At 43.5% G+C, this 24,415-nt stretch overlaps 1 protein-coding gene across 1 annotated transcript; it reads left to right on the top strand.

The window, feature by feature from the left end:
- Positions 1-298: 298 nt before the first annotated feature.
- Positions 299-2,064, top strand: LOC119435278 (beta-1,3-galactosyltransferase 5-like). The gene has a single exon (XM_037702192.2). It carries the CDS (start codon positions 808-810, stop codon positions 1,861-1,863), a length of 1,056 nt encoding a protein of 351 aa, XP_037558120.2. The 5' UTR covers positions 299-807; the 3' UTR covers positions 1,864-2,064.
- The last annotated feature ends 22,351 nt before the right edge of the window (positions 2,065-24,415 follow it).

Raw genomic sequence — 24,415 nt, 5'->3', positions numbered from 1 at the left:
GCACACGCACAGAATTTCTCGTTTAACACAAAGGTGTTGCTCTATCTGGTAGTGCTTTACAAAACATTAAACGGCGTTGAATAACCAGGTTGTTATCGAATGCTTCGCATTAAAACATTTCTGACAATGCGTCAGATCTGCATAACTTTTGTACGTGAAATAGTTGGCAGCGGATGCTGCCGCGAAAGTATCCATCAAGAATTTAACCTGCAGAAATAATGAAAAAAAAGAAGCTCTTATGTGGAAAATTGCAGAGTAGATTAATTTAAGGTCATACTTTCACAAATCCGACCATTAAGTGAACAAAAGAAATTAATGGATGTACGCATACGCATAGATGTTTTACACAATAGCAAAAAAATTCCAAGTATCGCAAAATTTACGTCTATTAAACAACAATCATTGGCATAAGCATTAAGCTGATCACGCTTTTAATGTCGCAGGGCATTATACAAAGCGAAAGCTCAGTTATTTACTTCGTTCATAACTTATTCCCAAAGGTCACTACATTCAGAAATAATAAGCAGGGTTGTCAAATGCACTGCCATTTCATTGGAATGCAAGACTGTTTGTGTGCGCGGTGGTGGAAGGGTGATTTAGTGGACCTTTGTTAAGTGCGGTGGGAGGACTCAAAGGAATAGACGGGTGATGAGGAGCTAGATTATTGGGCATTTAATTGTAATGCTTGAAATGCGCGTCCATTAATTGTTTCTCCACACGCTTCTTTTCAAGCGTACACACTTGACTCAAGTACAGCATTAAGAAAACTTTCGCTGGAGATTCCCGACATCTTCGAATGCATCTGACATGGTGGCACCTACCTTCGTGAGGAAACTTTGCATTGCCTCTCTTGCACTGTGCAAGATAGTGCTTTCTTTGACGCTAATTTACATTTCGAGTGACCGTACCAGCACGCTTCAATTATGGAACACAACAGGAACCAGGAACTCAAGGATGATTGCAAACGCTCCAACATCGGAAAACAGCTCTGGATGGAATATAATTACCGCATGCCGTAAGCCTAGTTTAAAGATACTTTACTTCGTCCACACTGCTCCGAAAAACTTCGACAAGCGGCAGATGCTTCGCAAGACCATTGGTGATCCCGGCATCGCATCCGAAGTAAATTCTGCTGTGGTGTTTTTTGTTGGAGTAACACCTGACTTGAAAGAGCGCAAGACCCTGCTTGAGGAAGCCGCAAATGAAGGGGATCTTGTTTCGTTTAACTTTACGGACACATACAAAAACCTGTCACATAAATTCATCAACGGCGCAAGGTGGATTCTAGATAACTGTCTTCTTGATGCCAAATCAGCGATAGTCAAGATAGATGACGACATTTTGGTAAACGTGTTCGCCTTGTCCTCATACCTAACGAGCGGAGCGATGGCGGTCACTGGAATGCACTGTTTCATGTTCAAGCAAACTGGTCCTCAGCGAAAAAAGTGGTCAAAGTGGTACGTCAGTAGAAAAGCGTACGCGTCCAATGTGTATCCAGCTTACTGCACTGGTGCGGCAGTCATTATGCAACCGTCGGTGCTGTTGACTCTTTACAATGCTGCGAGCCAAGTTCCCTTCTTTTGGGTAGATGACGTCTACGTGTATGGTATGATAGGAGACTTTGCGAACGTCACACTCGTGGACATATCGAAATATATTGTGTTACGAGCTCATAGACGTATGCCTATTGAGAAGGTGAAACCGACTGTGCTGTTTCTGCATACGGGTTGGACGACAATAACAAAGAGGAACATTCATCGGCTATGGCAAAAATTTAAGCGCAATAAGCACGTATTGTGGAATAAATTTAACAAAGATGTCCAGGTGTACTATCGTCGTATAGCTACTCCTACAAAGAAGTAGCAAGGGAAGGAAATCAGGACCTGTGAATTTTGAGTTCTGGCTACTTGACAGCGCTAGGCATTTTGTTCACTCATGACAGTTCCAATAACTCTGTTTTAAGGCAGCGGAAACGCTCTCCAGGCGCGCCGACATGGCTTGAAGCAATATATAAACAATATTTCTATTTTTCTTTGATATTGAAAACAAACATATAGATTGATACGTTTGTCTTTTTTTCATGGGGTACTTCTTTCTAGGTAAAACGTCGTCTGTAATCGGCATGAATGTACGCTGATATTGTTTGTTTTACATTTCGCATTGATGAGCTTCATTTTTTGCAACACTTTCATTCAAATAAAATGCGTATAAATTATTGGTCGCTTTAGAGTCAATGCTGGCTGTCACCTCGCTGGCTTAGTGACTATGTCATTCTGCGCTTTCCTTAGACTTACGTGCAGGTTAGAAATTGCCTATGTGGTCGACCTATGACCTCCTACAATGTGCCCCGTAGATTCGGGATCTGAAACATTTAAATTTTAAAGATAAATCTGGAGTGCACATGATTCGGATCATATTTTTGTCACAAAATCATTGAGCAGACAGTTACCTTTTTCATTCTAATCGATATGTGCTGGCGTGGATGTTTATTTTCCGGTAATGAATATTATACGGGCGTTACAGTGTGCGAGCGCCCGGTAAAAGTATGAGACACGCATTAGGAGTTGTCTCCTAGTTCCAGTTACTGCTTTACAATTTTCAATACGCGATAATGTAGGAGTTAATGCTACTTGTAAGTTACCTACTTCCATCCACTCATAATGAGCCCACAATGAACGATGGCGTTATCCTGATAATTCGATACATGAGGTGTTAGCATAAACTTTCCTATAATTTGTAGCATTCCAATCGTAGTACTTAAATGTGATTATGTGGCAGTGGAATAGAGAACTGCTACCATTGGCTTACTTCTTCGAAACTTTGCCGAAGTGCTGAGCTTCCTTGTCAACGTCGTTTTGGTTTCCTTCCATCAAAGACAGGACATCAGAGATGCTTTCTACTCGATTAATACACTGGTCTGTGTATAATTAGTAACGCCTTTGTTTATCTACTCCCGGAGGGGCGTCTGCGTAAACAGGCGTTTGGTGTGTTGCGACACCACGGACCCGAGCACATGAGGGTCGGACCCTCCCGCGTTTAACCGTACGTGGCTTAGCCGTGTCCGGGGAAAAGGGGATCCTGGGGGTTGAGCCGAAGCCGGGTGTTTGGACCTTTAAGGCCCCTCGACGGAGGCAACACACCCCTTTGGCCTCGGCTTCACGTAGACGGCACCCCCGGACTGACCCACCCGGGGGAAATCGGTGGTCGCCTTTTCCTGTCCCTCTCCTAAATCTTTACTTTCCTATCAACTTACCTTTCTGTCCTGTCATCTCCTTTCTTCCCAATTTTTTCTGTTTCTCCCAGGCGGCTTGGGTTAACCTGGTGCTCTATATCCAACCTTGACTATGGCGCATTGGGTTATAGCAGCGATGTACGGCTGGCGTGTGCAAGTCAATGCTCTGTCAAACTTGTAGCGTCCCCTTGTTGGGCTCCACGGTGGGTGGCTGCCATTGCTGCCGAAACAAATACAACCAGCATGCATAGAGCATCATTTCCCCTACTATCTGATCGTACCGCTGCAAAGCGCGTACGCACCGAAGTCTCCCTCAACTTTTTCGCCACACGCAAAGAATCCTTCCCACGCTACCACGTAATCCACAGTGATAAACCTGAAAAACCAGTAAGAGTTATTTCACCTTTCCTCGTCTCGAAATCCCTAACGGACACTATTGGACCAGGCTATAAAGCTAGCAAGATGGCAAGCGGCGACCTCCTCCTTGAGGTTCGTGACAAGCTGCAACATGAAAAGCTCGCAAATCTCACAACCTTTGCAGACATCCCAATAACAGTGACCCCACATCGTTCCCTCAACACAGTCCGAGGCGTGATTTCAGATTCCGACCTCTTAGAAATAACTGAAGCAGAACTGTTGGAAGGCTGGCAAGACCAAAACGTCATTGAGGTAAAAAGAATAAAAATCAGGCGAGACAACAAAGAAATTCCCACAAAACATCTGATCATTACATTTGCCTCTAGTGTGTTACCAGAAACCCTTGAGACAGGCTATATCAAAATCCGTGTCAGACCTTATATTCCAAACCCTCGTCGATGTTTTAAGTGTCAGAAGTACGGCCACGGCTCGCAAAGCTGCCGAGGTCAACTCACCTGCGCAAAATGTGGTGACAAAGACCACACTTCCGAAAACTGTTCTGGAACACCCCACTGTGTAAACTGCGAAGGTGACCACCCCGCATATTCCCGATCCTGTGAAACCTGGAAAAAAGAAAAGGATGTAATTACATTGAAAATCAAAGAAAACATATCGTTCCAAGAAGCACGAAAACGTATTTCTGTTTTTCATACAGCAAGGTATGCTGATGCGTTGCGCAAGGGGGCAGCATCGCATCAGACTCCGGCATCGGCCCGGTCCACAAGCAGTGTGGCTGTGGCTGTGCCACCAGCCCCCGTGGCGAAAACAGCTGACGCTGCTTCGCCGTCCGCGAAGGAGGGCCCGTCAACCTCCGGGTTGGTGGCCCCAAAGGTCTCGTCCGACATGTCGAGGCCTTCACGCCCAACACAGCGCTCTCAAGGGCGCGTGTCCAGCGCCTCACAAGAGGCGATGGACATAACACCTATTGAGATGGCGCAGCCAGCGCCTAAGGAGCGGCGGGATTCTCTCGACCGCTCCAAAAAAGACAAAACGCGCATCACGGCGCCTGGAAAGGGCCCCGTGAGCTAATATTAGTCTCTTAAACACACAGCACAAACACTTTCTTCATTATGGAGACACAAATACTACAATGGAATGTTAGAGGACTTATACACAACCTCGACGATATAAGAGAACTCCTACACAAACATAATCCAAAGTTGCTGTGTGTTCAAGAGACACATCTGAAACCTATAAACACAAACTTCCTTCGTCAATACACCATCTTCCGAAAAGACCGCGATGAGGCTAACGTCTCGTCCGGCGGTGTAGCAATAGTAGCAGATAAGTCTGTAGCTTGCCAACATGTTGCCCTCCAGACGCCCCTTGAGGCAGTGTCTGTTCGGGCAATTCTTTTCAGCAAGTTGATAACTGTATGTTCTATTTACATACCCCCAAATCATCACCTCGAGAAAACAGACTTTTATAATCTTATCGATCAACTTCCCGAGCCCTACATACTCGTGGGAGATTTTAACGCCCACAATACATTGTGGGGAGACTCACGATGCGACGCGAGAGGCCGTTTCGTAGAAAACTTTTTAACAAACTCCGGTGCATGCCTCTTTAATAAGAAGGAGCCAACATATTATAATCCTCACCACAATTCCTATTCATCGATAGACTTGGCGATTGGATCTGCTTCCCTATTTCCTGACTTAGAATGGAATGTAATCAAAAACCCATTCGGAAGTGACCACTTTCCATTAACTCTAAGCCTAGTAACGCAAAGTGACTCCCCTCCACATGTACCTAGATGGAAACTAGGCTCTGCTGATTGGAAACTTTTTAAGGAATCGACTTTTATATCCCGAGATTTTATCAGCGAGTTTAGTATAGATGACGCGGTAGCGTATTTTACCGATTTTATCATCGAGGCAGCAAAGAAGTTCATTCCACAATCAAGCGGTAGCTCATCCAGAAGACGAGTTCCATGGTGGAATGATGAGTGCAAGGAGGCGCGTAAAAAACAAAATAAAGCGTGGGGCATACTTCGCCGATTCCCAACTGCAGAAAATTTGATGGAATTCAAAAACATAAAATCACAGGGAAGGCGAACGCGACGACAAGCTAAAAGGGCAAGCTGGGAGAAGTTCCTGTCCGGCATCAATTCATACACACAGGAGGCAAAAGTATGGAACGGACTAAGGAGGCTTAAGGGACAACAAGTTCATCCGTTGCCCGTGGTGGATAAAGAAGGAAACACGTTGGAAGATCAGGCCAACGCACTTGGTCAACATTTCGAGCATGTGTCTAGCTCCACCCACTACTCAGCGAGCTTCCTGAAGTACAAAGCAATAGAGGAATCTAAGCCACTGAACCGAAAATGCAGCCCAAATAACCCTTATAACCGTCCTTTTGGCATTGCCGAACTTAAAGCCGCCTTGTCAGCATGTCAGAGCTCTGCACCGGGTCCGGATCGAATCATGTACGATATGATTAAGCACTTGCACCCCGACACGCAAATCACACTACTCACACTTTTTAATACTATCTGGGCCGCTGGGTATCTGCCAGCTAAATGGAAAGAAGCTATTGTCATCCCAGTTTTAAAGCACGGTAATGATACATCATTGGTGACCAGCTACCGGCCTATAGCACTTACGAGCTGCCTTTGCAAACTTTTTGAGAAAATGATCAATCGCCGTCTTGTACATTTCTTAGAGTCGAACAAACTGCTTGACCCATTTCAATGTGGCTTTAGGGAAGGCCGATCTACAACCGACCACCTCGTTCGCATCGAAGCAAACATCCGTGATGCTTTTGTACACAATCAGTATTTCTTGTCTATATTTCTCGACATGGCAAAGGCGTACGATACGACATGGCGGTACGGTATCTTACGAGACCTGTCGCACATGGGAATTCGAGGTAATATGCTTAGCACTATAGAAAGCTACCTGTCTAACCGTACTTTTCGAGTCAGAATTGGCAACGTATTGTCCCGCCCATTTACACAAGAAACTGGTGTACCTCAAGGAGGGGTGCTCAGTTGCACGCTGTTCATTGTTAAGATGACCTCGCTCCGTGCATCCCTACCTCCAGCAATCATCTATTCTGTCTATGTAGACGATGTGCAATTAGGCTTTAAATCCTGTAACCTCGCAGTTTGTGAACGACAGATACAGCAAGGCCTAAACAAAGTGTCTAAATGGGCAGACGAAAACGGATTTAACCTTAACCCCCAGAAAAGTTCCTGTGTCCTTTTCACAAGAAAGCGAGGACTAGTCCCCGATCCCAGTATCGAAGTGTCTGGGCAACGAATACCTGTGAACAAGGAGCACAAGTTTTTAGGTATTGTACTTGATGCAAAATTGACCTTCATTCCGCACATCAAATATCTGAAGGCAAAATGCCTAAAAACAATGAACTTAATGAAAATTCTCTCTCATACAACATGGGGAAGTGATAGGAACTGCCTAATTAACCTCTATAAGAGCCTTGTTCGATCACGTTTGGATTATGGTGCCATGGTATACCACTCAGCCGCGCCAAGCGCGCTAAAAATACTGGATCCTGTCCACCATCTGGGTATCCGATTAGCCACAGGTGCCTTCAGAACAAGCCCTATTGAGAGTCTATACGTAGAATCAAATGAGTGGTCCCTTCACCTACAAAGAACATACAGCAGTTTCACATATTTCCTCAAAGTACAGTCTAACCCTCGACATCCTTGCTACAAACATCTTAACGATATGGCATGTGCTCCACTATTCCATAATCGACCCTCAGTGAGAGAGCCTTTCTCAATGCGGGTCAGAAAACTTTCCGATGAAATGAATGTTCCAATCCTCGAAAATTGCCTAATGGCTCCAGTAGAGCTGTTGCCGCCGTGGCAATGGCAAATCATTGAATGCGACACATCATTTGTAGAGGTAACAAAACACGCCCCAGAGGCGCACATACATATGCACTTTCGAGAGCTTCAGTCGAAGTACACCTGTCCAGAGTTTTACACGGATGCGTCGAAATCACAAGCCGGCGTCTCTTACGCGGCTGTTGGCCCATCGTTTTCTGAATCTGACGTTTTACATCCTGAAACCAGTATCTTCACGGCAGAGGCCTATGCCTTACTGTCGGCTACTAAACACATCAAGAAAGCCAAGCTCCCAAAGGCCATTATATTCACAGATTCCTTAAGTGTCGTGAAATCTTTGAAATCGCTACGAAAACAGAAAAATCCTGTTATAAATAACCTCTATTCATTACTCTGCAATATGTATGCTTCTAATCAGCAGGTTGTAATATGTTGGGTGCCTGGGCACAGGTGTATAGAGGGTAACGAGCTTGCCGACAAAATGGCAACTTCCATAGCAACAAAACCTAGCAATTTTTCCATACCCGTTCCTGCCACAGACTTAAAGCCATTTCTATGCAAAAAACTCAGAAACTATTGGCAACACTTATGGGATGAACAAACACTGAACAAACTCCATGTAATTAAGCCCCTTTTGGGCAACTGGCCATCATTAACAAAGTCACGACACACTGAAGTTCTCTTTTGCCGCCTTAGAATAGGACATACATATGGTACACATTCATACATTTTAACTGGTGCTGAACCTCCCCTCTGTGGCAGATGTGGGGAAAGGCTGACCGTACTCCACGTCTTACTGGAGTGTCGGGAAGCCGAAACAGAGAGAAGGAAACATTTCCCTGTAGCATACCACTATCATATCCCTCTTCATCCTACGATGTTTATTGGTGAAGAACCTCTTTTTAACGCCAAAGCAGTTCTCCGTTTCTTGAACGATGTGTACTACACGCTATTAGCCCAATAAGTTCGTAGCGCATCCTCTCTCTAGAGGATGCTGCTGTGATAGTCTATTTTTATAGCACGTAAATCGTATCATTCTCCCTCAATGCATTCTTCATTTCCATAGCACACCTCATTAGCCATTGCCATGATCTTAATACATGTATGTTTTACGCACTTTACAGCGACTATTTTAGGCCTCTTTACAGCCACGCCTCATCTATTTCTCAGAATTCATCGCTCCACTGCAAACTCACAAACACTGGCATGGCACTCTTTGGCCATACTTGGCCCTTGCGCCATTAAACACCATACATCATCATCATCAACTTTGTTTATCTACACGAGGATACGAAAGTAAGATGTGTGGGTAGTACTGCTGCAAAGATATAAGCTATATTGCTATAACATGTGTTCGTTAAATGGGATGTTAACAAGGGACCTCCCCGCGCCACTGATCGACTTTACCAACTTCTTACGAAAAGAAACTATGGCAGATTTTATCTCGCGATTAATGTGAAGGATAATGCGAATGGTATTGAAGCAATGTAGCAACCAGCGTATTTCCACCACCGACACGCGTTATGAGGCGTGTGCGCAGCGGGGCTCACACTCCTTTTGGGCGCAACGCGCCATCCGGCAGTACTGCCGCGAATGTGTGAATTTACGGCGCTGTAAAAAAACGTTTCTTGGAAAAAAGATAAATTGTCTCGCAGCTGGCCTGCCAGAAAATTTCTGTTGACTTATTGTGTCTTCGGTTTTCAGATTTTCTGTAATTTTACATAGGCTATTTTGTTTTGAGTACAGGAAATTTCTGTAATTTTACAAAGATTGTGTTTTTGGTAACAGAAAGTTTCTGGGCAATTGTACAGTTTTTGTCTTTCCAGTAACAGAAGATTTCTGCATTTCTACATAGATTTTCGGTTCGCAGCAAGAGATAAGTTTTGAAATTTTGTGTAATTTTACAGGTTTTCTGCCTTGAGTAACAGGAAAGTTATGTAATATCACAATATATGTAGAGCAAAATCAGAAAATCTCACAATCAGAAACCGCGACTTTGCAGTTTTTTTGTGTGATCTCACATGTTAGTCTCGTCTGGCAAACATATCCTTTGCCGGAAATGTTTTGAATTGAGAGCCTCATGGAGTGAAACACAACCACATTTATTAAAATGCACGAAGAAAGTTAAAAAGGGCACTTAATTATGCCGCCACTTTAGGGTTCAAATTGTGCTGTTTGGCATTGCTCCCTTGTGTCTTGGTTCCCTTCTCCGGGTTGACAGTGCCAATCGTCCTCAAGAAAAAAAAAAGAGGCTCCTTTTAGCATCCAGGATGCATGTAAATATTGTGACATATGTTGTGACTACAAAGGCATGCATTTTCACCTCATTAAAACTACCTTCAGTTTAATGAAAGTGTTATACGCATGATGCAAAAAAATACTGCCACATAAGTCTGACACAAAAAGTTTATCCTCTCCAAAACTAAAATTTGTATTCAGGCCTTCTAATGTGTAGGTATTGGCAGCCAGTATTCTTGGTAATGTGCAGGTACGGATAGCCAGTAGCCAGTAAACAAACCATTTTGTTTATTGTAATTGTTCCAGTATTGAGTAGAAAAGCGTACATTGGGCACAGGCGACTTCATAAACGAGCATTATGTCAGTACAACTCTTTAAATGGAGTCCCTAATTCGCACCTTACCACATTGTAATGGTTGTAGTTGCTATAATTTCTTTACATCTACTATTATGTTAGTTTAAATTACATGGCATATTTTGCAACACACACAAATATGAAAAAATTGCCGCGTATCAGCGTGCTTCGCTGCAAATGTTGTCGAAAGACGATAGTCTTCTGCCGGCCGTACTACATGAGTGCTGGTCTGATCCGCGGCCACCCGTGATGCTGTTCTCGTACCATTTCCGTCCTGGCATGATAAATGCAATGGAGGTTTGTTTGAACAGATTTCCTTTTACCGCATTATTTCATCAAGCGGCCATTTATGTTTTGCCCTGCCTCAGACAGCGCTTCCTTTATGTTGAATCGGCCGCATCTGGCTGGCATTGATAAAATTGAGGAGGCGCTGCGTGAGACATGGACGCCATCTGGCAATACATCGGGAAACATGAGCTTGTGCAGAGGGTTTCCTTCCTCCATGGCAGAGGGCGCTCGTCGGCGCGCAGTCGGGGAACGTCGTTCGTCGGCGCGCATAGCATGGCATTTTCAGCGCAGCTTAATAAACTAGGGTCTTTAGAGTTACGTATCTATGTATTTTCTATTAAAGGAACACACCTCCTAATACTTACCTAGTGATGTTGCCCCTCAGATATGCGTAATATTTACTTTGTGATCGATAACGTTCACAAGTATGAACAGCCGTACCAGTTTAAGTAGTGTGGGCGGTTAGCAAGTGGTCCAACTTTGGCCGGGTGGCTGAATCGGGTGACAGACAGACAGACAGACCAAATTTTCAGCGTTTAAGTTCCCCAAGAAAGACTATCGTCTTTAAAAATCACTGTCCAAGCACTCCGTACAGATCGTTACCCAGCGAAGCTGAAACGTGCGGCCCCATTGTTTATCACTGGGTTGGTTCCGACGGTACATACAATAATTGACAAGACAAGTCTTTGTCAATTATTGCTTAAGTCTTTGTCTTTCTTAATGAGGTTACACACACGTTCGGCTGCGATGAAGAAAATGACGCCACTGACGGTATGCCCACAGTCCACCGTTGTCGCATTGCCACTTGTGATTCTTCAAAATTAAATTGCTTCAAAATTAAATATGTCCGTCATGGTAAGACAATGAATGGCTCATACCCCCGCAAGCAATGGTTCATATCCCCGTAAACGTGGCCTCCCCATTACGACGACACGAGAAGTGAAATTGCACGTTGGAATGGTGAGCGGCAACGGAGCCAGCTATGGAAGAAGACAATGACGACGAACGCGCGAGCAGTGGCACGAGCGCGTTCGCGCGGTTGCGCTGAGGGGCGCCACCGAGCCAGCAGTGGAAGAAGACGACGACGCTCGAGCCATTGATGATGATGATAGTTTCTGCGTATAGGCGAGGGTCAAACGTATTGGCTAGCCATATACAGCTCCGCTGTAAAAGCACTTGAACTCATGCCATCCATCTATTCATAGCACGCACGTTGAGGCTTCTTGCCAAATGACGTCGAACTAATTGCATGTGTGAACAGGTGATGTTTTCTCTTAACATACCTCCATTCTTAGACAGCGCTCATTCTATGTCCTCTTCAGGTTTCCATTGTTTTATTTCTGCTAATATCAAAATTAACTATCCTGCGTCATGCACACATAAGGGTTGCGAGACTCATAGCAAAACCATCTGCTGTGTACACTATACAACGGCACACTGAATAGTAGCCAATGGACAGGTCTCATAAATTGCTATTATATACAGTAAAAACACGCAGTGCCATGCTCCATGACATACCCTGTATTCAAGAAATCATATTCAAAAAGAGAAACTAGCACAACTGACTGAGGCTAGTTTCTTCTTCACACAGCAGAAAGCTTTTGATAACCTGAAGCCTGTTGCAATTATACTTTAGACACACATCTCACAATATGCATACTTAATTTGTGGAACTGCAACAGTAAAGGCACCATGTTGGAGTCGCCAGCAAGCAGTAGCTACATGCTCATTTGGCATACTATGCTTCGATTCTATAGATAATTTTTTCCAAAACGCTTTCTCTTCCTTTTAAATAAATGCAGCATTGTGCCTTGAAAGCATCTTAAGTGGCCAATAGACCTATTCACAAATTTAACAAAACAAGCAAAAGGGTATTGGCTTAAGTATTCTGTCCAAGTGATTAATTGCAGCCGAGCAGATCTCGTTTTATTCCTACCTCTGAGTAAGACTTGTGTCTTTGCGGGAATTAACGTTTATTACCGATGTGTGATTACCGTTGATTAGCGATGTGTGCCAACAAGACAATCTTGAACACCTCTCTCGGACTGCAAGCTTGTATGACTGGAATGTTGTCAATGCAAACTGTGAAGGATTTCGCTGTCAGAAAACCACCACCTGCATGTTCAAAATTCGGGTTCAGAATTTACTCATGTTTGGAAGGATACAATAGCATACCTTTAGCAAACATGAAAGGACAACTTGGGATTTCCTCAAGGTCTTCATCACAGGAAACATTGCATTGGAACCTCTCCACCCCTCTTCGCAATTCAAGAGAATGCAATGCAAGAAGGCAGTAAACTGGATGAGGGCTCACTAACAAAATAGTGTTGTTGTAGCTACCATTCGTTTGTTTTCCCGGAGTGATATCAGATTTCCACGTGGAGAACGCCTCATCAAAATACCATAAGATAAATTCTGTGTTAACACGGAACATTTAAACCTATTATTTTATCTGTACGCGCCTAACCACTTGAAGCACCACAACCGTGCTCAACAACAAGCCCATAAGAACGGATATAAAGAATCAACAAGCTATTTGACCGTAGACGGGATGTTTCCATTAAAAATTTTCCTTGCGTGGAAAAAAAACTATATTTTACGCAAGGAGGTAGTTTTCCTGGATTATCAATTTCAGAAGTTCTGCAGCGGTAACAAACAAGTTCGCCTAAACCACACAATAAACGCAGCACGTGTCTCGGTGCTGTTTAGCGCATGTGCAGTGCCATCCACTGCTATGCAGAGCGCATGAGCCGGCCACTCTGCTCTACGGGGTGACACGTAGCTGTGGCTGCTGGGACAGAGACTGTGCGCCTATAATCGTGCACAGCCTAATAGACATGCACAACTGTTTTTCACGTGTGCCGACGTTGAAAAGCGCCTTCGTTTCCCCGAACATGCACCTTGTGGTGCTCGTGGTCTCGCTGGAGAGCGATTGACGCGTATGAAATTGATGTGTATGAGATAACACGCACCCGCACCCGACAGAAGCCAGTGAATACAATAAAATTGCCTGGAACGGCCAGTCGCCCGGAAATTTTGCGTGTATTCGCGGGCTTCTTTCGCAATAGGAAACACCCTTTTAGGAAGCACGTATACAGCAACAGAAAACTGTATCGGGAGTTTTTCATGTTGCTCTACAATTTTCTCATTAACACTTTTCATCTGATTATAATATTTGAGAAGTTGAATTATTACTTAAGACTGTGTAATTAGGCGGAAAGCAAAGAATAATCCGAGTATCTCCAAGCGATGACAAGCAACATTACCTCGGTTCTATCCAGCTACGTGGCATTTACATATATATAAGTCTTGGTGCATTATAGTTGGGGCAACCTGTATAATACAAACAAATTTCCGTTCACGGCGTGAAAGGAAATATATGGAATCACTCTTGACACCCATGTTCAGATGCCTACAGCCGACGAGAATTGAGCTGGAGCGCAGCAACATAGAATGACTAAAAGCTGCAACTTAAACCTGAAGTATTCTTATCATTATGAAAGGCCCAAAAACACGTTGTGCCACCAGCTAACATCGATTCTTAAGCTCACTTATTTCCCCGTTTCCAACTCAGCCCTGCATTTTCAACATTCCCCACACACAATTCAATATTTCCTTCCAGGTCTCTAGGCATATATGAATAATACGAACCCTTTTCCATGATACACTTGCCCGTTCCCCTTACTCTGCCACTTACCTCGTTTGTTCCCCTTGAATTTTTTTATGTTCTATGAAAACCGCCACCGACACATTGCATATTACCAAGCATCAGCATATGTTTTTCGGCGCCTCCCCCAAACAGGGTCGCGCCACTACTGTATACCGCCACGACGACACCTACGCCGAACAGAGGCTAACGTGCTGATCAACTGATTGTCCTGATTTTTTCTTCTTATTTCTTTGTTTCTCTTACTGACATATCCGACAAGATTGAGACGATGAGGTGCCCAGCCGCGCACACAAGCACTTGTGCTTATGTGGGCTCATTATGACTTGGTACAAAAGGTATCGGAAACACTAAGCTTCAAACTTCAACTCTTCTTCGCTGCGGATCAGTTTTAGCAGCATGATTAACCTGCGGCTGCACTCCACCTCGATTTCCTACCAACCAACGCAAGCTACGCAAAGGGAAGTGAACTAATTGCAGAGACGTTGGCTCCACACTCCTCATCCAAAATATCTACTTCTACTTCACGAGCTCGAACTCACCGAAGACCTTTCCATTTCTGCGCGTTACTCGCCTCTCGCCAGCCAGTTCAAGGAGAAAAGCTTGTCAAGGGGGGCAATTCTACTCGCTTTGAAAGCACACAAAACTGCCCTCCTATAAAGGGGGAGATCATTTGATAGAGCCGTTTAAAAAAAAGCTGCGCGACACCGCGCGATGCTGGGGTCGGTGGTTACGTAAATTAGGCGTCAGGAGTTTCGAATAAAATTCAAAAGAAAAAATGCGGCACGTTGTAGTGCCGCAGTTCCAATTCCACACTCCAATTCTACGCGCTCGTCTAGCGCAGCTGAAGTGCACGGCATCGAAGCACGGCATCGAATCACCTTGTCGCAGCCACCATGGCTTTAGGCGAGTGAAGCCGCTCATTTCGACGGGGCCGTAGCTCTTCAATGCAAAGAGTGAATATCTAACGTAGTGTAATCTGTAGAAATACCATAAATTATATTTATGGGCGGGTAATCGGAACTGGTGGACCTAAACGTTTCATTGAGTGTGAAACACGGGCGAACGGTCGGGACAGGCACGCAGCGACCTAGTTTACAGGTCAAGTAGGCGCACCAAATCTCTGTTGAAGTAATTGTTCTTACGGCCGGAACTAAATGCAGAAAGACTGCATAGGCAACACGCAGCTGTAGATGGAGCGTGAAGGAACTCTGTGATGTTTCTGTGAAGGAACGCTGGAGAAAACACCTAACATGCATTTACTCGATGTGACACGCGATCGGCTATTAGTGCCTGCCTGGGCCTGTCCAGAAAAATGGGCAGCCGAAATGCCGCATAAAGGGATATGGACACAAAATCTGAAAATTTCACGAAGATGCTGAAACTGAATCCTCAGTGTGTGATTACACCGAAAAGATGTAGTCACTTAGCTCATTTTTGAGCCGATGGCTTTATTTTTGGCGTTTTTGTGAGCGCGCGCCTCGCGGCCTGACCCGCGGGATTTGGAAGGCGTGACGTCACGACACCCTCGTCGGATAGCCAGCCGGCCGGCCGCGGTCATTCGAAGCGCGCCGACGCCGCCATCGCGAGCATGGATTCGAGTTCTGGTGCGTATACCAGCGATGAGTACACGTCTGAAGACGAGGACCATTCCAACTTGGCAACAAATAACACCGCTTACGGTTACGAGCCTTCTACGTCAAGCGACGAAGAATAGCAGGCGGCCGTGGAAGTGCCGGTCAGGTTTTCGTGAACCGTAGCGCGAAGATTTCTCTCTGCATCAGACACTTATGCAAGAATTATTGGTCATTTCCGGGTGTAAATTTTTGGCAGTGGCGTAATCGTGTTGCCGCCGAAGATTTACACCAGCAGCGAAGTCGAATACACTTGGTTACTGCAATATTAGCTGTTTTTGTATGTTTCAGCTCTGCGCCACCAGGTGGCAGCACCATACAGGCCGTTCACGTTTACGGTTCCACCCGAACGCCCCAACCCCCGCGTTTACCCGATTACCCGACAAGCTAAAACTCTCTAATGGGCAGGTATTCAAAGTTTACGCACCTTTTCGTCTCTGGCAAACGTGTGCAACGGCGTGTCACGACCGACGATGCTGTTATAACAGTAATGTCTGGGCATTTCCTTCCGCCGCGACGAACACGTCAATACCGTGCGACAATCGGAGGAAGCCTCATGTAAGACGCACCACCTGCGTGGAGCGCCGATGGGGGTAGTGTTTCAGACGAACCACGTGCGAAGATCGCCGAAAGGGGTTAAACAAACGCTGCAAGGGACCGACACCCCTGGAAATTGTGGCCGACCTTGGCCGCGGGTGGGTTTTATGACGTCAAATTTAAGCTTCTGCCGGCGGCCGCTTGGAGGCAAGGTGCAACAGAAAATCGCAAAAAAAAGGATGTTTCTCGTTCTTTTTTTCAAACCAGCTTGTTGTATTCGTCATTTTCAACAGTTCAACTTTTGTTCCGGTGGAAAAAACCAGCCGCCAACTTTTGTGTCCGTATCCCTTTAACTATCCAAGAATTGGGCGAAACCTCGTCCGGTCAGGTAGCATGTTAACAAATCAATAATTACGGTCACTGACCAAGACCAAAGTATTAAACGTTTCGGAACCCGTACGCGTTCCTTATTCACAATGCCGCGGACAAGGCGTCGTCGTCAGTTTATATGCGTATCACGTGACGTAGAGGGCGAAGATAAACTTGGGGCAAGGTGCCATCGGTCCTGTTCCAGTTCCAGTTTCAGTTTACTATTCATTCAAAATACATAGTTCGTTGTTAGTAGTATACAGGCGAGGCTCCCAAAGTCATACGACTGCAGCGGGAGCCTCGGTTAACAAGAAGATTGGTACAAAATGATTAATTGATAGAGCAGTATGAAAATTATGTAATCTACAAGTAAATAAATAGTGGACATAGTAGTGGAAAGGCATACACACGATTCTAATAAAAGCAGTCAGACATGTAACTAAGAAAATTACGCACATTATAAATCTAAATTATACAAACCTATTTAACAAATGAAGTACACACTTTTATGCAAAGTTAACTAAGCAGGACAACAAGTTGTACAAAATGAAATTTTTAAGTTCATACGTGAATGCATGCAATGTTGATGATGATTTAAGTACATAGAGTAAGTTCTTCCAAAATTTAATCGCCGAGAAGTAAGTTGGGATTTTGCCATAGTTCGTGTTACATTTAGACAATAGAAAGCTGTTATTATGGGCAAACCTAGTGCTATTGGTATTTGTGAGCAACCTAGAGTCTATTAATTTAAACGCGAGGTGTTTGTTATGTAATTTAAATGGAATAGTAAGTAAACTAAATTTGAACAAACCAGATACAGGAAGAATGAAGTTAGCCTGAAGGATCGGAGAAGCATTAGAGTAAAAAGAACTGTTGGTAATAATGGGAATGGCCTGGTTCGTAATGTGCTGTATGGACGAAAGGTGACACTTAGATGTATTTCCCCACGAAATAATGCCATATGTGATGTGACTATGTGTGAAGGCAAAGGATAAAGGCGTGAACAGAAAATCATGGACGAGATTTAATGAGAGCTTTTATACCAAAAGCAGTTTTTTGGTTCACATAAGCAATATTATTATAGAACTTCAAGTGCGGGTCTAATTTTATGTCAAGGAAAGGTACATAGTCAGCCGCTGGGATTAAATGATGGTCTATGGATGCTTGGCGTAGATAAGGGATGTCTTTTTGAGATGTTTTAAAAATCATGTACTGAGTTTTAAGTGGGTTTAAAATTAGGTTGTTTAAACGACACCATTGAACAACTCTGGTTAATTCGTTGTTCAGCTTAGGGATTAATGTTGTGAACGATTTATGTGAGATGGAAATGGTGGTATCATCTGCGTAAAGGACAACTTTAGAAAGAACAATGCAATCAGGTAAATCATTAATGTAGATACAAAACAATAAAGGCCCAAGCATTGAACCCTGCGGCACCCCTTGAATAATCACCTTAACGTTTGAATAAACGCCATCTATGCAGACTGGTTGTTCGCGATCAAGCAAGTAATTTTTTTTTATAAAAGGTAAAGTGGACCAGTTGTATTGTATATCTCCTGTAAGTAATCACTAAATGAGTTACCAGTGCCGGATGCCTCAGTATAGATTTGTTGTTTATAATTTATTTTATCAATTATTCTACTAATATGTTGTCTGTTTAAAAAGTCATTGAAAAGCTTCCATTTTTTTCTTAGGGTTATTTTTTGTCTTACAAAATTCCTTTTCATAATAAAGTCGTCTTGATTTTTTAGAAGGTCATTCAACATATTACTGTATTTTTATACCTAAGTTTTAGACCCACGTTATTACTACACTGTAAAAAATTTCCGTAATTTTACAGCAAAAACCTACGTAAAATTTACGCAGACCATTCTGTTTTATGAAAAACCGCGGGATCCTACGTAAAAACGACGGACGTGAGCTCCGTTTATGAAAAACGGCAGGATTCTACGTAAAAAAGACGGACGTGAGCTCCGTTTTTGAAATACGGAGAGCCGTCCGTAATTTCATGTGGAGGGCAACTGAACATGCCACGAGTGAAAAATGAACACGCAAAGAATATAACGAAAAGACACTGTCTACTCTAACTGCCAGTTACATATATCACCATAGATAACGCTGTTTGAACATTATTCGCGTGCGAGTATAGTAAACACACAAAAAGAAGCAGGTAGGGTTTGAGCGGTGGCGCTGCTTACCACACCTTCATCGCGCCGATACGCTGGGTTGCATTTCTCCGGCACAAACAGCCGTACGAGTGGTCGCTAATGGCGGACGGTGGAGGTGGTGTTCCTGGCGCATTTGTGATTTCACTCTAAATAGGAAGGAATCGGCGCTGGATTGTTACACAAGTAAGTGATTTACGTGTCCTTTTTTCGTTGTTGGTGCATGTTGCGCGTGCGAAATGCTCCGGGATGGCCGGTGATGGGCTCAATTGTGTTGTGTGAGCACGCTTTTAACGAGATTCCTTGGCCACGAGGATTGACAAAGCGACATTGCGAGTCTGTGATAAAGGGGTGTTGAATTTGTTGTATTGAATGCATACTCACTACAGCTGAGACGCGTAGGCAATATTAGCGGCGTTGACGCCTCTAGCAGCTCCTTTGTCGTCTGTATGTGGCCGCTGATTTACTGACGTTAGCATTCCAGTTTGTAGTGTGTTGTGCTGTGTGCTCGGCGTTCCAAAATTAGGTGAAGGCGTTGTACCCATTACTATCGCTTCCGACGCGGTGCAACGCTATGTTACCAATATTCGGTGACGCATTGAATCTCAGTGAAATTTGTAGCAATTATTATAAGCTTCGGACGCAGTGCCCTGGCTGGGCGTACCTAATCGCAGTGTTCACACCCGGGATTGGAAGATTGGTCATGTATGAAGACATCATAGAGCATGTTTGATGTGCATGCCCCTTCATTACAATGAAATGACGGTGGAGCGTGCTTATTGCCGTAACCTTGTGCCATCTGCAGTGTTAGGTAACATAGGTGTCACACGGTGCCCTTTCGCTTGTAGTAGAGCCCGAGCACTCGTGCACGATCGCAATTGAAAGTTGTCTGCGTGATAACATTTAAGGTTCATTGCAAAGGAAACGGATTATTTTCTACCTGGCAATCTGTATTAGTTTTTTTTTACAGCTACCAGGCTGACGATTAACGTTCTGACGAAGTACGTGAGGATATCACGTATTCTGGGATGGAGGATTGCCGCTTAATAATTCTGCATAACAATACTGCAATAATTCTAAAATGGTGCATGTGCTGTAAGTTATGCAGGGCAAAATATTTTGTCAGCTAATTTTTCGAATAGAACATGCTTTATAAAGTTTTTTTGCAAATAAGTTAAACGAGGCCATTAGCACTTTATAAAATACTGTGAGCTATCTCACAGCAATAACAGTAACTCAGTGACGAGCTTATATGCATAGTGTAATTGTATATAAAAATGTTTGTGCTTTGCTTTGGATGACCGGTCAGAAAGTAACTGATATCAGTATTTCATTTGCAGCTGTTGCACCAGTGGAGGATGTCTGTGTGCCGCCTTGCATTCAGTTTCTCAGCCATGGGGGCCTGCTTGCAACACCAGTGGCAAAGCAGCATTGTGCTATTGTTCTGGTAAGCTGGGCCATTCTATCGTATATCAGTCATGCATATGCAGTCCTAATGGACATTGATTGCAAATGTTGTTGGAATGACAATGCCTATACAAGTATAATAATTGTTGCAGATGCATCCAAAAAATAAATGATGTTTTGTTTTTCCTGGCGCAACCAATTGGTTCAGCATAAGGACGTCGACTTGAAAGTGGTATTGTTTCAGACTTGTCTAGGTTGCACATGAGTGGTGTTCAAAAAACACTAATAGCATCGGAATTCGGGATTTGAGGCAACAGATAAAACACGCACCAATAAGTTAATTCTTTGTCCAGTTTACCTCTATGAGTATGCAAAAACACCTGCATAGTGACCTCTAACACTGTCATGCATGGGCCCTATGGTAACGAAGTGTAGCCACAGTTAAAGTCACTGTTAGCCATTGTTCAGCTTACTATAATAGGTGAAGATGCCTCGACGGATTTGCGTGTGACATTGGAAAGTATCATAACAAGGTAAAATATAGCCTGAGCACGCAGCTGTGTCACGTGGTCAGGTGACCAAAATATATGAATATTTTGAAGGGAATGAACAGCACTACTGCCAGAACAAAGTGAAGGCAACGGGCACAGCAACATATTCCCTTTATCCTGTCTATGGCACTATTCAGTTCCTTCCTAAACATGCACCAACCAGCCCAGTTCAGAACGCTCTAGCAGTTCATCTGAATACCTCAATTTGTCTAGAAGATTAAGTGATTACAAACTAGCATATGTGGGGGCTATTCTGCGAGTTTTGTATGTTTTGAACATGTGCCATGAGGATTCTTCTTTGCTCAAAACTTGATATACAACTGCACAAAGCAGCATCAATAACTACGTTGCTTCCCCATCTTGTATCGAGGGTCTCTGAGTGTTTCCTAAGATAGTCCTTGAGTTTTCGTCCTGTTTGTCCTACATAATTGCTGCTGCAGGGCAGTAGGATGTTGTAAACAGCACCAACTGCACTTCCTATGACCTCCAGCACATACTTCTTGATGCAAACTTCACGTCTTGGCCTGGTCCGGTTGACATTTTTGTACCTGCCCAGTTTGTTTGGCCCTGAAAATTAAAATGTAGTTCCACTGTCCCCAGCAATTTGCTTGAATTGACAGCTTCCTTTGTGTACATATTGTATAGCAGTGGTAGGCCTTGGCTTCCTTGAAGTACTCCGACTGGAGACTTCACCTATGTTCAGCTCCGTTAAATGCTTCTTGGCAACGCATGCCGAAAGGCAGTGCGAACACACTGTTAAAAGCAACCATACTTGGGTCTTGAAGCTCCCCTCCACTTCGTGGTAGTGCCCTTGTGTTCCTGTAGCAACAACACGCTTCAGTGTTCAAGTGCGACAATAGGAAAGGCCAAGACACTTTTGAGTGTGGATCATAGATCCAGCACGATGCTCACCACAGAAAACCTTCACGCTAGATATTGGAGCTTGCTTTTCAGCAGTTTTACTCCCATGAACACACCTTGCACTGTGGAGGAGACATTAAAAAATGGCTGAACTCCTTGAGTAGCCTTGCTTGGCAACTTCTCACAGACAAAAACACTGTCAGGTAACCGTAAAACACTAGCTATTGTGGGCACCAGTGTAGTAAAGTTATTTTGCTTCATTGGCAACTTTCTCCTCTATATTAGGTGAAGTAAGGCTACTAAATGGGTAGAGTGATTTTTTTTCTGTCTTCTCTGCAGTGCTAGATGAGTTCACGTATGGAGAAAAACTACCATTAGACAGTGATCTTCCATTTCTGGACCGCAGGGTTTTCTTTGGTTAGTGTTATGTGTGCTGGAGCTATGCCCAATGTTTGGAGGAGGCTATTCTGCCTTCCGCGTCGGCACACTCTTTGGCTGTGAAGCTCATCAAAGGAACACCAAAAGGTGTCCTCAAGAAATCGAGGCATCACCATGTGGAGGAGAGCTTCTGAACTCATGTCTAACATTTGCTTGCAGTGTGGTGACCACTGTTATATCGTATTCACAAGGTCAGTCATAGTCTCAAATAGACTGTTGGGAAAGCTGGAACTTTCCTTTTATTTTTCACGTCAAGCAATCGGGGTACATTGTGCGAAAAGGTGACTCGGACCGAGCCTTGACGCAAAGTGTAGCAAAAGGCAGAACAGCAGTTCATCAACTGTGCGGTTGTTTACATTATCCCGCTATCCTGCAGCTGCAACTACGCAGCACACACAGGCCTAGTATATATAGATGTTTGTCTGTAAACAAAATTCTTTGCCTGCGTTCGTGTTGTCTAGCCTTCTCCTGTCTTTTCGTGCTGTCCCCAAGTTATTCCATAGGTACACTCTTGCATAACTTGCAATTATGAGATTCATGCTTGAGAATATAATCGGAAACTGTGCCATATGGATGACATTACTCATTACACGTGTTGGTGTTAAAGAAAGTAAGTGGCTGTGCAGTCTGGGTAGGGCTTCAAATCTGCTTGTTATAGCTATTCTTAAGTTGCTTCCAAAACTTGAGATACAACGATTCAAGCTATGTCTGTGAAAACACTGCATCATGTTACAAGAAAATGTTAGAACACTCATAGGAAATAGCTCGGTATTGCGAGAGGTTGTAGAAATTTGCTTTCTACAGCATTTTATAAAGTTGTTTTTAACTCCCGCATCTATCGTGTTGTCTCATCACAAAACTGTAAACAAATATGAGTATTATGCCTTGAGTTTCAGTAAAGATTACTCGAATATGATTAATCCTTTCAGACGCTATGCACGCAATTCAATACACCAAGATAGTGCATTAATAGCAATAGCATTGATTAAAGTAAGGATATTTAAAATGTGTACCGTACATCTTGAAACTCTTCTGATTGAAATAGTGCTGCAAGATTGAATTACACAGGCAAATTGTTTTAGTAAAGGAAGTATGAAGGTAGATGGTTGGGTACTTTGCTTGGTGTATGTCACTTCTTTCATCGTTTTTCACAGTGTGTTGCACCGGTCATAATTTTTAAGTGGCTGGATAGGTGCTGTTCAAGCCTGGTAGACATGAAATAGTTGATGTTTGCAAATCTCATGTACTTGCACTGAGTTTTTGCATGGAGTGCACATTTTATAAACTTGACAAACTCACTAAAGAACTGAAAACTCTTAATCTATTGTGCATCTGTAAGAATTTTATGAATCTGAAGATGTAAGAAATGCGGGGAAGCTAAGTTTTCAATCAACACAACTAATTGGCACGTGAAAGGGTTAAGGAAAGACGCTCCTTGAACCAATTTCTGGAAACATCGCAACATACCACCTGAGGGACTCCCACCTCAACTTCTTACTACTGTTTTGCAAATCACAATATTGACTGAATGCAATATTTTTCGGACCAGTCTTTCGTGTAATGTAAAGAAAATTAGCACGCCTAGTCTTACATGAAGATAAATTCGAAATCATTTATTTATTGCACTCACTTGGCAGCAGTTCTGAACTGTTCTTTATCGGTATGGTACTTGCGATTCACCTTTGTATTGCTGAGTACAGGTAGAGATATGGTTAGTTGTTTACTTGAAAGGATCCCGAATTTTCCACCTTCTGATTGTAGCTTAGACAGTCACTTGTACTTCACAAAGAGTGGACTGTGGTAGGTAGGAAATATAGTTTTCCTGAGAATTTTCATACATGCAATTTTGATTCTGTCTGCTAGCATGTTTGTGTTACAGCATGAATGTCATAGATTAAAGGCTCCATGAAGGTACATTCTGTCATTGAATGTACATGAGATAGTTAAGCAGGTTGACTGTATCTAGTTACAACTCCTGATGTTCTGTGGCAGTTACGTTTGTGTGGTTTGGTGCTGTCAGTGTAAGCTTAACATTTCTTTCCTTCTCCCAGGAAGGACACAAGCATTGAGGAACCATTTGACCTGCCACTACACTGAAACTGCATTTGGTAGGTTCTATTATAGGTTTTCTTTCGTGTAGTAGTACGTGCTATAATTGTGTATAATGTGTTCAGACCTTTAGTCAGCAGGCTGTTTGACAACAGGTGTTTACAAATTAATAACTAACAAGATTTTCAAGGTCATTAGTGATACAATTGTTGCACACTGCTGCATTTTTCTGCAAATTAAATGATGAGCCATCCAACAAGTGCGGCTCTCCTGCCTTAATGCACAAACCTTCGAATATTGTTAACCCCATCTCACAAGTGTACAGCAGATAGAGATGACTGGCCACAGCGACAAGTTCATAATTTTTACTTACGTGGAAAAGTGAGTCAA

This window comes from Dermacentor silvarum, unplaced genomic scaffold (genome assembly GCF_013339745.2).
Source record: "Dermacentor silvarum isolate Dsil-2018 unplaced genomic scaffold, BIME_Dsil_1.4 Seq5923, whole genome shotgun sequence".
Lineage (NCBI taxonomy): Eukaryota > Metazoa > Arthropoda > Arachnida > Ixodida > Ixodidae > Dermacentor > Dermacentor silvarum.
The sequence above is the reverse complement of the archived record's forward strand: the minus strand, read 5'-3'. Positions and strand labels throughout refer to the sequence as shown.

Excerpts from the sequence above, each read along its gene's own strand:
- LOC119435278 (XM_037702192.2), top strand. The coding sequence starts at position 808 with ATGGTGGCACCTACCTTCGTGAGGAAACTTTGCATTGCCTCTCTTGCA.